A 15,244-nucleotide genomic window follows, 5' to 3' on the forward strand; every position below is an offset into this window, starting at 1 on the left:
CCTTACAACTCCCCTACAATAGGGAGCAGGTAGATATTTGAGTACATTGTAAGCGTAAGGCACATCTACCAGTACCTGGTACGAAAGCGTCAAGCGGCAGCATTAGGACAAAGATGATACACTATAGTAGGACAAACAAAATTCAAAATAACATTAGTCCTACTTGTTCAAGCATAATTTGTTCTCTCTTCAGCAGAGGGTTAGTAATGTTGAACACAATGAACACATCAGTCAGCCCACAGGATATTATTGTGAACACACAAATTAATCGCAGAGGCCAGCCGACTTACATTCTTAACAGATAAAGGTTTCAAGCTATAACCTTTCTGATTGTAAATGTTGTAGAACACAGCAGCCATTAGGCTGAGAGAATGTTTACAACTATTCTGGGTAGATGGTGCCCAGTGTGCGCGCGTGAGTGCGTTAATGCAGTGTGCCGCGTGATGGCACGCCGCTCCTACTAGCAGCAGCGACCATGGTGCTGGTGTTGCGAGAGTAACCGTGCTTTTGCTGTGGCGGGGGTGTGCCGCGTGATGGCGCGCCGCTCCTACTAGCAGCAGCGGCCATGGTGCTGGTGTTGCGAGAGTAACCGTGCTGTTGCAGTGGCGGGGGTGTGCCGCTCCTACTAGCAGCAGCGGCCATGGTGCTGGTGTTGCGAGAGTAACCGTGCTGTTGCAGTGGCGGGGGTGTGCCGCTCCTACTAGCAGCAGCGGCCATGGTGCTGGTGTTGCGAGAGTAACCGTGCTGTTGCAGTGGCGGGGGTGTGCCGCTCCTACTAGCAGCAGCGGCCATGGTGCTGGTGGTTGCGAGAGTAACCGTGCTGTTGCAGTGGCGGGGGTGTGCCGCTCCTACTAGCAGCAGCGGCCATGGTGCTGGTGTTGCGAGAGTAACCGTGCTGTTGCTGTGGCGGGGGTGTGCCGCGTGATGGCGCGCCGCTCCTACTAGCAGCAGCGGCCATGGGGCTGGTGTTGCGAGAGTAACCGTGCTGTTGCAGTGGCGGGGGTGTGCCACTCCTACTAGCAGCAGCGGCCATGGTGCTGGTGGTTGCGAGAGTAACCGTGCTGTTGCAGTGGCGGGGGTGTGCCGCTCCTACTAGCAGCAGCGGCCATGGTGCTGGTGTTGCGAGAGTAACCGTGCTGTTGCAGTGGCGGGGGTGTGCCGCTCCTACTAGCAGCAGCGACCATGGTGCTGGTGTTGCGAGAGTAACCGTGCTGTTGCAGTGGCGGGGGTGTGCCGTGTGATGGCGCGCCGCTCCTACTAGCAGTAGTGGCCATGGTGCTGGTGTTGCGAGAGTAACCGTGCTGTTGCAGTGGCGGGGGTGTGCCGCGTGATGGCGCGCCGCTCCTACGAGCAACAGCGGCCGGGCAACGCGCTGGCGTGGGCACTACGTTGCCAGGACCAGGACTTGGTCTCCTTCCTGGCGGACTGGCTGCTGCAGGACTTCCTGGAGAACAACCACTTCCAGTGCCTGGACCTTCTGGAGACGCTGGGCTGCCCCTCCGTGCTCAGCGACCGCCTCACTTTCCTGGGTACTGACCCCTCCCTTCAGCCAGTTTGATAGAGCATTTATCGCACGTTCATGTACCAGCCTTGAAAGACCTGTTGGTTCGAAGCAGATGGTCGTATGAACCACTTTCTTTGCTTTGTGTATGTTAATTGCGGTCTTCCATCTACTGCATGCTACTCAAGAATAATGGGCTACTTATAACTAGGGTTAGGAGTTTCCCGCGATTCCGCGATCGCGGAATATTTCGCAGAATCAAAAGCGTCCCGCATAATCGCAGAATCATAGATTTTGCTGTACCTTTTTTGTCCATTTTGAGTGCATTAATAATGCGTGCAAGGGTTATGTTCTCCCAAATAATATCTTAATTATTATGGGCAGAGTGAATAATTTCCAAACATTGTATAAAACATACGTTTTCATATAATTAATGCGGCAATGCCGTTAATAAATACAAGTTTGAATTACCAAAATATCACGTACTGCAAAATAAATTTCGTTTGCAGAGAATCCAAAGATAATATTATAAGATGAGTAGCACATTGATTGAGCGATGCTACCAGCGTTTATGAAACGACTGTAGTCACAGTTGATGGAAATATGTGCGCATCAATCGACTAATCGATCGATACAAGGCTTCGAATAGAAAAGAATGCCCTTATGGCCGTTGGCGCAAGATGTAGGCCACACAGCATATAAAAAATATAAATATATAGATATATCGTGATCCACTAAAGTAAATGAAAATGTCTTTGAGTAAATACGTTTTTCAAAGAAGCCAGCGGGGGTAAAACAGCTATTCAAAATTGTTTTTGTTAGCTCGTTGGAAAAACTGGCTTCTTTAGGTTGTATATACATGTTTCAAACGTGATAGCCTATTTTTAATAAATTGCAGAACTTTACATTTCTTATCGCAGAATTCCTTGTTTTCTATCGCAGAATTTGTGTTTCACTATCGCAGAATTTTGGCCTTTGGTGTGCAGAAAACTCCTAACCCTACTTATAACAGTTTTTTTCTATAAATTTTTAACATTAAAAATTTATTTATTAGTTAATTAGTTCCAGTTCAAACACTGTATAACAGATATATATATATATATATATATATATATATATATATATATATATATATATATATATATATATATATATATATATTTATTTTGTAAGTACAGTGTGTGTTTATTTCGAATCCATTGTCCTAGACTACAATAACTCATGAACACGGTAAAATGATGTTCTTTTCTGTGAGTGAAAAAAAGTGTGATCAAAAATATGGTAAATGAATTTTAATTATAGCATCTGTTAAAACATCAATCAATTTTATTTATGAACATTACAAACAGTATAACGCCAATCGTTATTAGGGATGCACGATTCATAGAAATTTCAAGTGAAGTCAAGTTTTAAGTTTCAACTCGAGCCTAAAATTAAAGTCTGAAAAATTGGACAAGTTCACTGTTTTGTTCAGGGACATAATAAATCATTCATGAATCATTAATACAAAGCTGTAGTAATCTAGGATTATATAACTAAAAATTGTGAAGCTCCTACAAGGCAATGCAATAGGAAATGTGATTAGTATGAGGGATTGCAGCTTGGTCTGGCTAAACAACCCAGAATAGTAACAAGACACTTTAATCTTCGGAGAATTTATGTTGTTTACATACAAAGGTTTTGAAGTTGTGTTCTTGTTGTGTTGCTAAGTTTGATGTTGAATTATTCTTCTAATAGAGCATTGTTTCGGCTAGAATTTTTAAATAAAATATATTTTTGTAGTCTTTTTTTAAATTATTTTCTCGAAACAAAACACCAGTTCAACTTACATGTCCAGACAAATTTCTGCAAATTTTCACTGTAGCGCTTCACTCGTTAATAAATAAAATATTAAGTCCTTTTGTTTTACTTTTAACAAAGGTACCAATAACCTGCAGGAAATATTCCAGGAGGGTGACAGCGGTCACCCTGGTCCGATGCCGATGCGTGGGTTATAATTTCCAGTTTATAGTCCAAAAATGTTTAAATTTAAAAAAAAAGTTATAACTTGGCCTGGCCCAGATCAGCAGGTGTGCAATCTCTCACTTCATTTGTTGAGCTGCCAACAGAGCGGCCCCATGCTGCTACAGTCGAGCGACAACTAGTGGAACAATGAAGGTGTCTTCCCTTACAAAGGGCAAAAACAAAGGGAAGACAACTCTGTTTGTCAACCAACCAATCACAAAACAGAACCAGAAGTATGACCATTATAGGAATAATTCTGAGAAAAAGATTGTTCTCTTAAAGTTAGGGGTGTGCGAATAGTGGATTTTATGGCCGAATATTTTCGAATCGAATAGTAAAATTTTCGAATAGATTGCAAATAGTTTCGAAGTTTAATAGTTGTAATATATATATATATATATATATATATATATATATATATTATGTTACCACACTGAACAATGGCGGGTTTTCATATATTTAGTTTATACATGATATTTTCTGTGAATGAAACCACAAAAAAAAAAAATTCACTTAGTATTTTTAAGAGTTATTGAGGATATGAATATTTATTTTATATATAATTACTAGCTGCAGTACCCGGCTTTGCCCGGGCTGAACACCGGGTGATATCAGCGCCATCTAGCGGCGAGTTACAAAAAAATGGTTAGCATAAAAACCTTCTCCATGATAAAAACACTTCGATGTGCCAATTTTCATGGAGATCGGTCAAACGGTGTAAGAGTTTATCGACGTCATACATGCCAACATCCAATTATATATTATTATATTTCGAAATTTTGGGGCTTTCACTTTTGAGGAGGTGGGGGGGTGGTGGTGGTGATGGGGGGGGGGGGGGGGGTTGGATGTTCAGGACCTCGAATGGTTTGGAACACTCCACCTCGAAAGAATAGATATTTGAAGTTTAAACTTTCAAAATTTTGGGGCTTTAACCACCTATGGGATGGGGGGGGGGGGGGGGGGGGAGAGTTATGTTGGGGACCCCGAATGGCTCGAAAACACTCAAAATCGAAAGAGATATAAAGGAATATAAGAATGTAGGCATTTCATGTACTCCTATCTACCATAATAACAATATTGACAAATAGAAAGCTTATTACCTACCTATGAATAATTATCTAAATAAATTAATAAATAACTGTATGTTTAAGAATATACGTACATACATAATAATATACTTCAAAGTATAAACACCAAAAAAAAAACAAACAAAGGATGTTTGTGAAACTATTTTTTATTTGTCATAATATTTAAAACATTTGTAGGATTTGTTTATATGTAAAACTGTGTTGGCAATATTCCGCTTATCCAAAGGAGTATAGAAATCAATAGAGATATCACTCCCTGTACACACCACAAATCTTTGAATTAAGTAAGTTTATAAAAAAAAAAAAAAAAGGTCCAAAATTAAAAAAAAGTATAAATAACAACTAATTTGACAAAAAAAAATTATACAACTGGAATGACAATGTTAACATCCGCCTGCAATTTAATAGAAGTAGGTATGTAAGAATATATATACCGTATTTACTCGCGTAAAGGCCCCCTTTTTTCCCCAAATTTTCGACTCCAAAAAAGGGGAGGGGGCCTATACGCGAATTTGGAGGAAAAAATAGATTTTTCTTTTCAAGTCGTGCGTCTTTGTTCGAATGAGATCGGGCGGGGGAGGCAGCGACGCGGCAGGAGGGGAGAGAGGCAGAGGCGTGGCTTAACCTCCCTCCTGCCAGCTAGCCAGCCAACCAGACAAAGGAGTGTTAGAATCCTTGACCCACTTCCCTTCCTCCTTCACTTCCCCTCTTCTCCGACAACACTCCACATCAACACGGCAGCGCGCCAGTTCAGCTTTCTTTATCTTTATGTCGTTTGAGATAGGACTAACTGCTTACGTCTGGCATGCCTCACGACGGTCATACTGAGAACGGACAAACTATAATACCAGTCTCTGTATCACTGCCGCTTACAAAATCACCTCCCGCCGCTCACAATACATGGCTTGTTGTTTGATGCATGCCAAGCTGCCCTGCCCTCAGATAAACCCAGAAAAACACGTTTTTAAATTTTTTCTCAAAAATGTTTACAAAACAAGGAGGGGGCTTATACGCGGGCGGGGCCTTTACGCGAGTAAATACGGTATATATAAGAAATTAAATGAAATTAAAACATACATAAATAAAATTATCTCACACTCAACCAAACATAATGTTTAATATGAAATAAAGGATGATGGCAATTACACGTAACTATTCTAATTAATAAAAAAATCAACTTTCCTGAAATAGTAAAATTCACATTTTTCAACAATATATTACATAATTGATAAATATTTCTGGTCTTCGGTCTCAGCAGCCCTAAGACTCTTGACGCTCAGCAGATAAATTATAAACACTAAACCAAACTCCTTGCAAATAAGTAGGTACTGTAAAAAAAAAATAACTATATTGACAAATAGAAAATATTAGTAGGCCCTACCTATCTATGAATAAATTTCGAAGAAATTTATAAGTTTAAGAATTTATGTACCTACATAATATTAAACTTGAAACTATCCACACAATAAAAACCTAAGAACGTTAGTGAAACTAATTTTTTTTTATTTGTCATAATACCTAAAATACGTGTGTTTCCAAAATGAAACAAAGTACTATAAATAATGACCAATTTGACAAAAAAAAAAATATTGTACAACTCGAATGACATTGAAAACATACACGTGAAATTTAAAAGAATTATGAGTGCCCTAGGTAAGGAGAAAAAATATATATAGAAGAAATTAAATAAAAAAAAATGGGTGCGTGTACTTAGGTACGTGCATGAGAAGTTATACTTCTTTGGCATCATTAAAAAATAGTTTATAATTGCATGCAAAAATATTGTGTGGAGTCCCTCCGCGTGGAAGAAGTGAAACTTCGTAATGTGGAAATGAAAATGGGAAGGGGTAGAAATTGATTTTTAGTGAAATCATATTGTATCAAATCAAACTAAAAAAATAAAGGAAATAAATTTGTAATGATTCATAGATTGGTCTTCAGAGAGAGAGAGAGAGACACCTATTGAATGTCTATAAAACTAACTTTTTTATGAGAGCAGATTTTCATGAAATAAATCATGAAATCATTCAACGATAAAAGCTGTTTATTTAATTAAGCAGACGGGTTCGCCCCAAGGAGAAAATTGACGCGGTAAGACCTCGTGGACATAGAGAAATGACACACACTCACTATTTATGTGTCTATGAAAAATGATTTTTTTCTGCATTTTAAATTGCAATATACAAAAACGGTATTGAAAATTGAAACAAATATGGCGACACTACAAACTGTCAAGATCTTTATTTTTTTCTTACTCTACTTAGTTCCTTACAATAGCAAAACGTAACGTAATGGCTTGAAAGCTATTGCTCGGCATACATAGAGGAATGACAATAACAGTTTGTATATCTATTAAACACATTACATTAAATTAAGATATATTTTTTTAACCCGTTTAAAATTTATTTTTTTTTAGACAAAAGATAGCCTATGTCCATCCCCAGGATATAATATATCTCCTTTCCAAATTTCATTACGATCCGTTCAGCCGTTCAGCTGGGAAAAAGTAACGAACAGACAGACAGACAGAGTTACTTTCGCATTTATAATATTAGTAAGGATATTTAATAATTGTTATCTATTTTATATTTGATGTAAATATTGGTCCAAATATAAGGTGACCATTTTTATATAAACGAGAAATGAGAAAATTGGAAGTCGCCTTATTTTCGCACCCAAGATGTTAGCACTGCAAACTTTGTTACCTCACACTGGGAAAACGATAAATCCACCCAATATTGCAGTAATTCACAATTGTTTAAAGTTGAAAATTAAAATATTTGTTCTTGAGTAAAAATGTGAATGCTGAAGCATCTCAAAATGGCAACCTTTTATTACACATATCATATTTGTACTTTGTGTACAATCGCGTGTTAACATTTACGTTAATTTAATTTCAGATTTTTAACGGAAATATTTGTACTAAAATATCACAGCTATTTTCAGAACGATTGTTTACGTTTACAAACATAAAATGTTAAGATTATTTCGGATGTAATGTTTGGAAATTAACGGCTGCCAACTGTCTTTCCACAATATCTTTGTTGTAAAACGAACATTGCCAAACACGCACGAAGACGCCATATTTACAGGAATTTGGTACGTTGCTTCAAAAGCTATTTTAATAATTTCAAAGTAATCCACTCTTTATTATGTAAAAACCTTTCAAACAACATAATTGTCTAGAGGTGTGCGGGAATAGGTTTTTGTACTGCGGGAAATTTTCGGGAAAAATAAATTATTCCCTCGAGAAACGGGACGGGATAGGGAAAAATTAAAAAAAAAAAGCAAATTTTAATTCTAGTATGAGAATATGGCCATTTAAACGTTTCTTGCAAAGTTAGTTGTTTTTGCTGCTATTTATTTTGTCTGCTTCACTTGCCCTTTTTTCAGTGGCGACTTAATATTTTTTAGCATCCTCAAATTATTTTTTTATAGAGGGATGTTTATTGAGATGTCTTAGCAATCCAGATGTGCTACCATGCTCGCATCTCATAAATTTTCCACACGAGACACACTTTGCCAGGGATTTACTGTCTGTCAGACGTTCAAAATACTTCCAAACACCTTTAGGTTTACAAGTAACAGGCTGATCAGTTGCGACCTCCATTATTTGTAGGCTGCTAGTTTGTTTAAATATACAACGGCAACGAAAATAGGAACAGTAAGCCTTAATAACGTAACGTCAGCCGACAAACAGGGTGTCCATAAGGAAAAAATATTTCGTACCAACTTAGGCAAGAAAAAAGTACTAGATTTGAAATAAAAAGTACTAAATTATAATTTGTTATGGTTTTTAACAATTTAGGAAGTTATTATGACATTGCAATGCTCATTGCAATGCTCGAACTTAAATATCACACCACACACACACATACATTCTATAGTTTTTAAAAATAATCACGCCTAATAGTAAAACATATTGGAGTTACTATAATATGATTATATTAAAGAAAAATGTACTAGATCTGAGCGTAAATGTACTTGACCACTAAAAACGTACTAGATCTAGTACAAAAGTACTAACTGTGGACACCCTGCCGACAAAGCCCGCCAAACTAAGCAACTATTTTTTTTTCTCCCAATGCAAAATCATAGATGTTTAGATACTCATGAGCAGTGGTGTAAAACTACGTGATTTCATATTTTTCAAAGTGCCAATACAGTTCTCTACATCGCCACTGCTATCAAGTAATGAGAACGGTTACGCTTCGTTACGTAACGCAAGTCTAGTATTTCTTATATCTTTGGCGAAAAGGTTGGACTGGACATGTGTTTTGTTTGTGTCTAAGGACACAGTGGTTTTAGGTTAAGTATTCGATGGTGACGGCAATAACGTTATATAACTTACTATTCACGTATCTTGCAAATTTGTACCCTTGAAGAAATATATTTATGAACGCATACAATATTTAAGGTACTCCATGTACGTTTTTTATATTCCAATTTTATATGTGTAAACGATTATCATAATTCACTGCACACCAACAGCTGTCGCTACGATCGGCATACGTTTAAAATATGTTTTGCGTTTAAATAGTACGGAAACCCTTCAAAAATATACGAATCCATAACAAATATTGTTGTAAAAACAGTTTGAATTGATAGAAAACATTTTCACATGATTAGTAAACATTTGTAAATTTTTAAACAATTTCCCGAAAAATTCGGGAGTAATAAAATTCCCGCCCGGCATTTCGGGAATCATATTTTCCCAACTTTTTTCCCGAAGTGTCGGGATCCCACACACCCCTATAATTATCTTAGATTATTCTTTAAAATTCATAGGACAGAGACTCTCTGTCAGAGAGTAATATGGACAAATATTCGCGGTCACGTCACCGAAGTTATTCATGGCCGAATGCTTCACCATGGCAGCTAGCCACTTGTTTTGTTCCGGCAAGCTGCATTCTTTGTTTGCTTTGTTACGTTTAACACACTACTAAATAGTAATATGTAGCTGTGAAACGGAAAGTTAAATGTGGTATACATAAATGCAAAAAGGATTTATCAACACAAAATGTATGTCTAATGATTTTTCACATTAATTTCTACCAAAATTATTTTTACATTTGTTTGGCCTCCTGAAACTGCAGGTCGCCTTATATTCGGGCATACGGTATTCACAATTTTAAATTTTGCTTTTCGACTTACAAATGCCTGCTACTTCATCCACCGAGCACAAACACAATATTATCGTACATACACTTTGAATATTCTTGTACTGGGTGTACAGTGTGTAGGGCAATAAAAACTTTAATATTTAAAATAGCATTAAAATGAGTGTGTTGAAGGAAAATTTTTTTTTCATTTTAATTTTCTAAATTAAATTTCTTAATTAAAATTCTTTTACTGCAATGCAACTGGATGAACATATTTTAGTCCTGTGCTTCATAATTTAATTTGAAAGAGTTTATTCATTTTTTTTACTAACAGGTACTGGTTGCTTAAAATTATTTTGTAAATGTAAATACTGTCGGTAGGGACCGTAGGCTATTATGCAGTTAGCACCATGGAAGTAAGTAAAAAACCATGAACTATGTACAGTGTGTACTTTTGTGTCACTATTTTCTGTTAGTTGAGCTCAAAACAAAAATGCAAAAAAAAAGTGCTGACTACTTGACTATAAAATACTCCAGTTTTTGAACTTTTTGATTTGTCATTAAAATATGCTGCTAGTGCACCCCTAATTGATATTATGTACAAACACCACAAACCGGAACATGATAACAATGCTTTTTGTGTTGTGTGTACAACCCAAAGTTATACTTGTATCTTCATATCTTTGGTTATTTAGTGAAAAAGTGGGATGAATTTGTTTACAAGAGAAGATACTATGCATTTTATATTTTGCCTGGTTTTATGTAACTTTTCTTTTATTACTTGATATGTGACAAAAAATTATTATCTTAAATGAAGAAAAACTTTGTTTCCCAGAAAACATGGGAACAATGTTAAAAATTTTTTTTAAATAATGGGATATTTTATTAATAAGTTTTATTGATTTGTTATTGTTGTATAATTATTATATACACAATATTTGTTTTCTTTTTGTAATGTCCAATTTATACAATTTTACTATTAAAAGTACATATTTTTCTTTATTACCTAACATTTATGGTGGAGCAGTCGTTGGGACGGTATGTTGCCAAAGCCGTGGAAAGAAGCATTAATGGTAGCGATGTATAGATAGGAATCACAGGCCAGTCAGCCTAATGTCCTGTGATGGGGAAGTAAAGGAGAGGCTGGTGGACAGGTATGTGGTGGGGGTAATGAATGACTTAGGTTGGATGGACGATAGACAGCATGGTTCCAGGAGAGGGTTTTCGTATGAGATGCAGATGGCTGGTTTTCTGGAAGTTCTGGTGGAAGGGTTGTATGGGGGAAACAAATAGATGCAATGTTCAATGCTGAAAAGGAGTTTGGTGATTTTCTACATAAGAGGCAAATGGAGAAGGTAGAGTTATTGGTAAAGGATGACAGGGTGGTAAGTTGGGTCGAAGACAAGTGGTGAGGGTGGGAGAGGAAAGGTCAGGATTGCTGCAGGGGAGTGTGGTAGGGCCTCTGTTGTTCACTGTTGGTGACTATCTTGGTCTTTACAATGCTGTTAAAAACTATGATTGGTCAAATTTCTATGAATCTACTGATGTTAACTATCTTGTTGATGAATTAACTACTTGTATAGGTCACAATATTAATGAATTCATCCCCGTTTTCATTAGCAAACCATCTAAATACCCTGTTTGGTTTTCAAAAGACTTAATTCAAGCTTTAAAATCCAAGAAACATTTTCACAAACTTACAGAAGAAACAAAAATATGTACTATTATACTAAATTTTCATTCTTTCGAAAACAAACCAAATATCTTATCAAGCGTGATAAAATAAATTGGACCAGAACCACTAACAATAATATCAAGAACAACCCTAAGAAGTTTTTGCGCTATGTCAAATTAATAAAAAACGGTTATCATGAACAGCATTCGTTAAAAGTTAATGATGTTGTATCTAGTGATCCAGTGGTGTTGACTAATGTATTTGCTGAATACTTTTCAAGTGTTTATGTGTCCTCTAATGTCAATTACCAAGTTCCCACCTTAAATTCATTCCTTGATACAATATCTGTTCCCTCTGTTTCTGACAGCCTTGTGCTTTGGGGCATAAGGGCTCTAAAACCCTCAATGTCTACAGGACCCGACGGGATTCCTAATTTTATTCTGAAAGGCTGTTCAAATATATTAGTACCCCTATTAAAACATTTATTTAATACTAGTTTAAGAACCCAAGTTTTTCCAAATAAATGGAAAATTGCAAAGGTCATTCCAATTCATAAAAACGGTAGCAAATTAAATGTGGTTAACTATAGACCAATATCACTATTAAATGGTCTCTCTAAAATTTTTGAAAAAATAGTTTTTAAAATCACTAATTTCCAAATAAAAAATTGTTTATCTAGTAATCAACATGGCTTTAGATCAGGAATGACCACAGCCACCAATCTAATTACTTTCCTCAATCCTATTTTTAATGAAGTCATTAGCAGGGGTCAGGTAGATGCCTGCTATTTTGATCTTGCTAAAGCTTTTCATACTGTAAACCATTCATTACTATTAGGCAAGTTACATAATTTCGGTCTTAGTGACAATTATGTTAATTGGTTTTCTAGCTACCTTAAAAATCAAACTTTTTTTGTATCTATCAACAACTCCAATTCTTCAAATTTTATAGCTAGTTCTGGAGTTCCTCAAGGTGGTACCTTGTCTCCTTTACTTTTTAACATATTTATTGATGACATTACTCAAATTCTGAATCATTCTTCTGGCACTCTATTCGCAGATGATCTAAAAATAAGTAGAAAAATTTTCTCTTTTAATGACTGTTTATTATTACAAACTGACATTAATGAAATTAATAACTGGTGTAAAGCCAATCTTGTGACCCTCAACAAAGGCAAAACAAAAATAATATTTTTTACCAGAAAATACCTTCCTATCAAATACGATTATAAATTGGGCAACACCTTAATTCAGAAATCCTCTTCTCTCAAAGATTTAGGTATCATTCTAGATTCTAAATTGTTCTTTCACCAACATGTTCAACATTTAATTTCTAGTTCCCGAAGAACATTAGCTTTAATTAAATATGTCACATGTCATGCTACCAAAACTGATTCTATCCTCTCACTTTATTTAGCATTAATTAGGTCAAAACTAGAATACTGCTCAGTAATTTGGAACAACATTCTGAACTAAAATCATTGGGAAGCCTTGAAATACTCTCGAAAGGACTTCCTTGTGAACTTCAAAAAACCACCTGCAATATGGATGATTTATGTACTATTGTTAAATCACTTTGTATTAAAGTAGATGAGCTCAGAAGTGAAAACCAAGTACTGAAGACCCTACTGATGGATTCGCGTGCTGAAACAGCTGAGATCAAAAATGAGCTTTCTGAGATTAATCAAAAATTGACTCTTAAAAATGATATGGAAAAATCATATAGTCAAGCACTCATAAATTCTTCCAACAGCAAGAAAGCTGCCCGTGTGGAAATCCCGGTTCTTTCGGGTGACCGGAGCCAGTCCAGCCAGAACAATAGCCAGAACAGTGACCTACTTTCAACTCAGCGGGATTCTCGTGACGGCACGGGGTCTAGCAAAAACATGCCACCTGTGGACAACGACGGCTTTACAGTGATGCAACATAGGCGCAAGGCTAACGGGAACACCGTCGGTAAACAAGATCATGACCGGAAGAAAACGCCGACACAAGTGGGGATAAGGAATGTGTCTACACTTAAAACTGTATCTAAACCAACATTCAGAAGAACAAAAGCATTATTTGTTACAAGGTTTGATCCATCTGTGAATGAACAGGAAATTACCGATTACATTTCCAATGAACTTAATCTATCCCAAGTGAAGGTAACCAAACTAAGAACAAAATTTAATTCCTATGCATCCTTTCATATTTCTGTATTGGAGGAAGACTTTTTAAGGATCAATAATATCGTTTTTTGGCCAAGTGGGTGCTTAATTAGCCCTTTCTACGGGAAGTTGCACCCAGATCAAATAATTAACGTCTCTGAATCAACGAATCAGACTGAAGTCAGTAAATCCAGCCCGCAGCCCTTAATTGCGTTAGTGCCTGCATCCACATCTACCTCATCTACATCTGCTTCTAATTCATCCCGGGTGTCTGGAGGAACACCTCTACCTTAATATTTCTCCTGCATTCAGTTTCTAAGGAATGTGTCATTTTTTATCAAAATGTCAGAGGACTAAGAACCAAATCAACAGTCTTTTCTGACAACCTTCTTACTTCTGATTATAATATAATTTGTTTAACTGAAACCTGGTTCCACGAAATGAGTATAAATTCACATTATTTCTCAGACAAATATCTTATATTTAGAAAGGATAGAGATTCTCTACTGACATTGAAAAAACGTGGTGGTGGTGTGCTAATAGCGGTAAATAAACTTAAATTTGCTTCAGTTGAGCTAATTAATACACTTGATTATCCTGGTGTGGAAGCCGTATGGATTAAAATTAAAATTAATTCATCTAAACAAGTTATTATTGGTACTATCTACTTACCGCCTAACACATCGTTAACTACGTATTTATCGTATTTTGAATATCTTGAAGACAAACTTTCGTCCCTTCAAGATGAAATACTGATTCTTGGTGACTTCAACGTCCCTGGTATCGACTGGTCCAATTATAACTTACAAGTGAACACTAATCGTAAGGCACAGAGTCTTCTCAATTTCGCTTCTAGCCTCTGCCTTATCCAATACAACAACACTCAGCCCCCCCCTAATCTTTTAGATTTAATTTTTTCTAACTCATCAATCTGTGAAGTGTCTCAAGCAACTGATCCACTCGTAAAAGAAGACTTCTATCATCCAGCATTATTTATAAAATTAATTTTAGACTCTTTACCATATAAGTCTAATTCTTCGACCAATTTCAAAAATTATAAAAATGGGGATTATCTTGGTCTCTTTAGTTCCATAAAAAATTTTGATTGGTCTTTATTCTATAAATCTACAGATGTTAATTTTTTAGTGGATCAACTCTCTAACTGCATATGTAACAGTATGAATGAATTTATTCCTGTTATTTCTAAAAAATCTACTAAATACCCTTGCTGGTTCTCGAGTGAATTAATATTTAATCTAAAAGCTAAAAAACACTTCCATAAATTACAGAAAAGAAACATGATCTACTATTCCCAATTTTCATTCTACAGGAAGCAAGTTAAATATCTAATCAAACGAGACAAAATCAATTGGACTCGACATATTAATAACAAAGTAAGGTCTTACCCTAAAAAGTTCTGGCGCTATGTAAAAATAATGAGAAATGGTTACCGTGAAGAGTATTCTCTCAAGGTTAATGATGTTGTGTCTTCTGATCCTGTTTTGCTATCCAATACCTTTGCTGAATATTTTTCTAATGTATATTCATCTACTAATCACAATCATAATGTTAATGTATCAAAGTCAAACCATGATACCATTTTGGTCCCCGTTATTTCTGAAAGTCTTGTGCTTTGGGGTATTAAATCCCTAAAATCTTCTATGTCATGCGGTCCTGATGGAATACCTAACTTTGTTCTTAAAGGCTGTTCATATATATTAATAC

At 36.2% G+C, this 15,244-nt stretch overlaps 1 protein-coding gene across 1 annotated transcript in view; it reads left to right on the forward strand.

Annotated features, from left to right (window-relative positions):
* The window catches only part of LOC134538552 (nuclear pore complex protein Nup85), an 89,309-nt gene that overhangs the window by 53,210 nt on the left and 20,855 nt on the right, over positions 1-15,244 (forward strand). The window contains exon 10 of the mRNA XM_063379971.1: positions 1,311-1,529. Within this exon, the coding sequence (XP_063236041.1) occupies positions 1,311-1,529 (219 nt within the window). The remainder of the gene's footprint in view (positions 1-1,310; positions 1,530-15,244) is intronic.

This window comes from Bacillus rossius, chromosome 13 (genome assembly GCF_032445375.1).
Source record: "Bacillus rossius redtenbacheri isolate Brsri chromosome 13, Brsri_v3, whole genome shotgun sequence".
NCBI lineage: Eukaryota > Metazoa > Arthropoda > Insecta > Phasmatodea > Bacillidae > Bacillus > Bacillus rossius.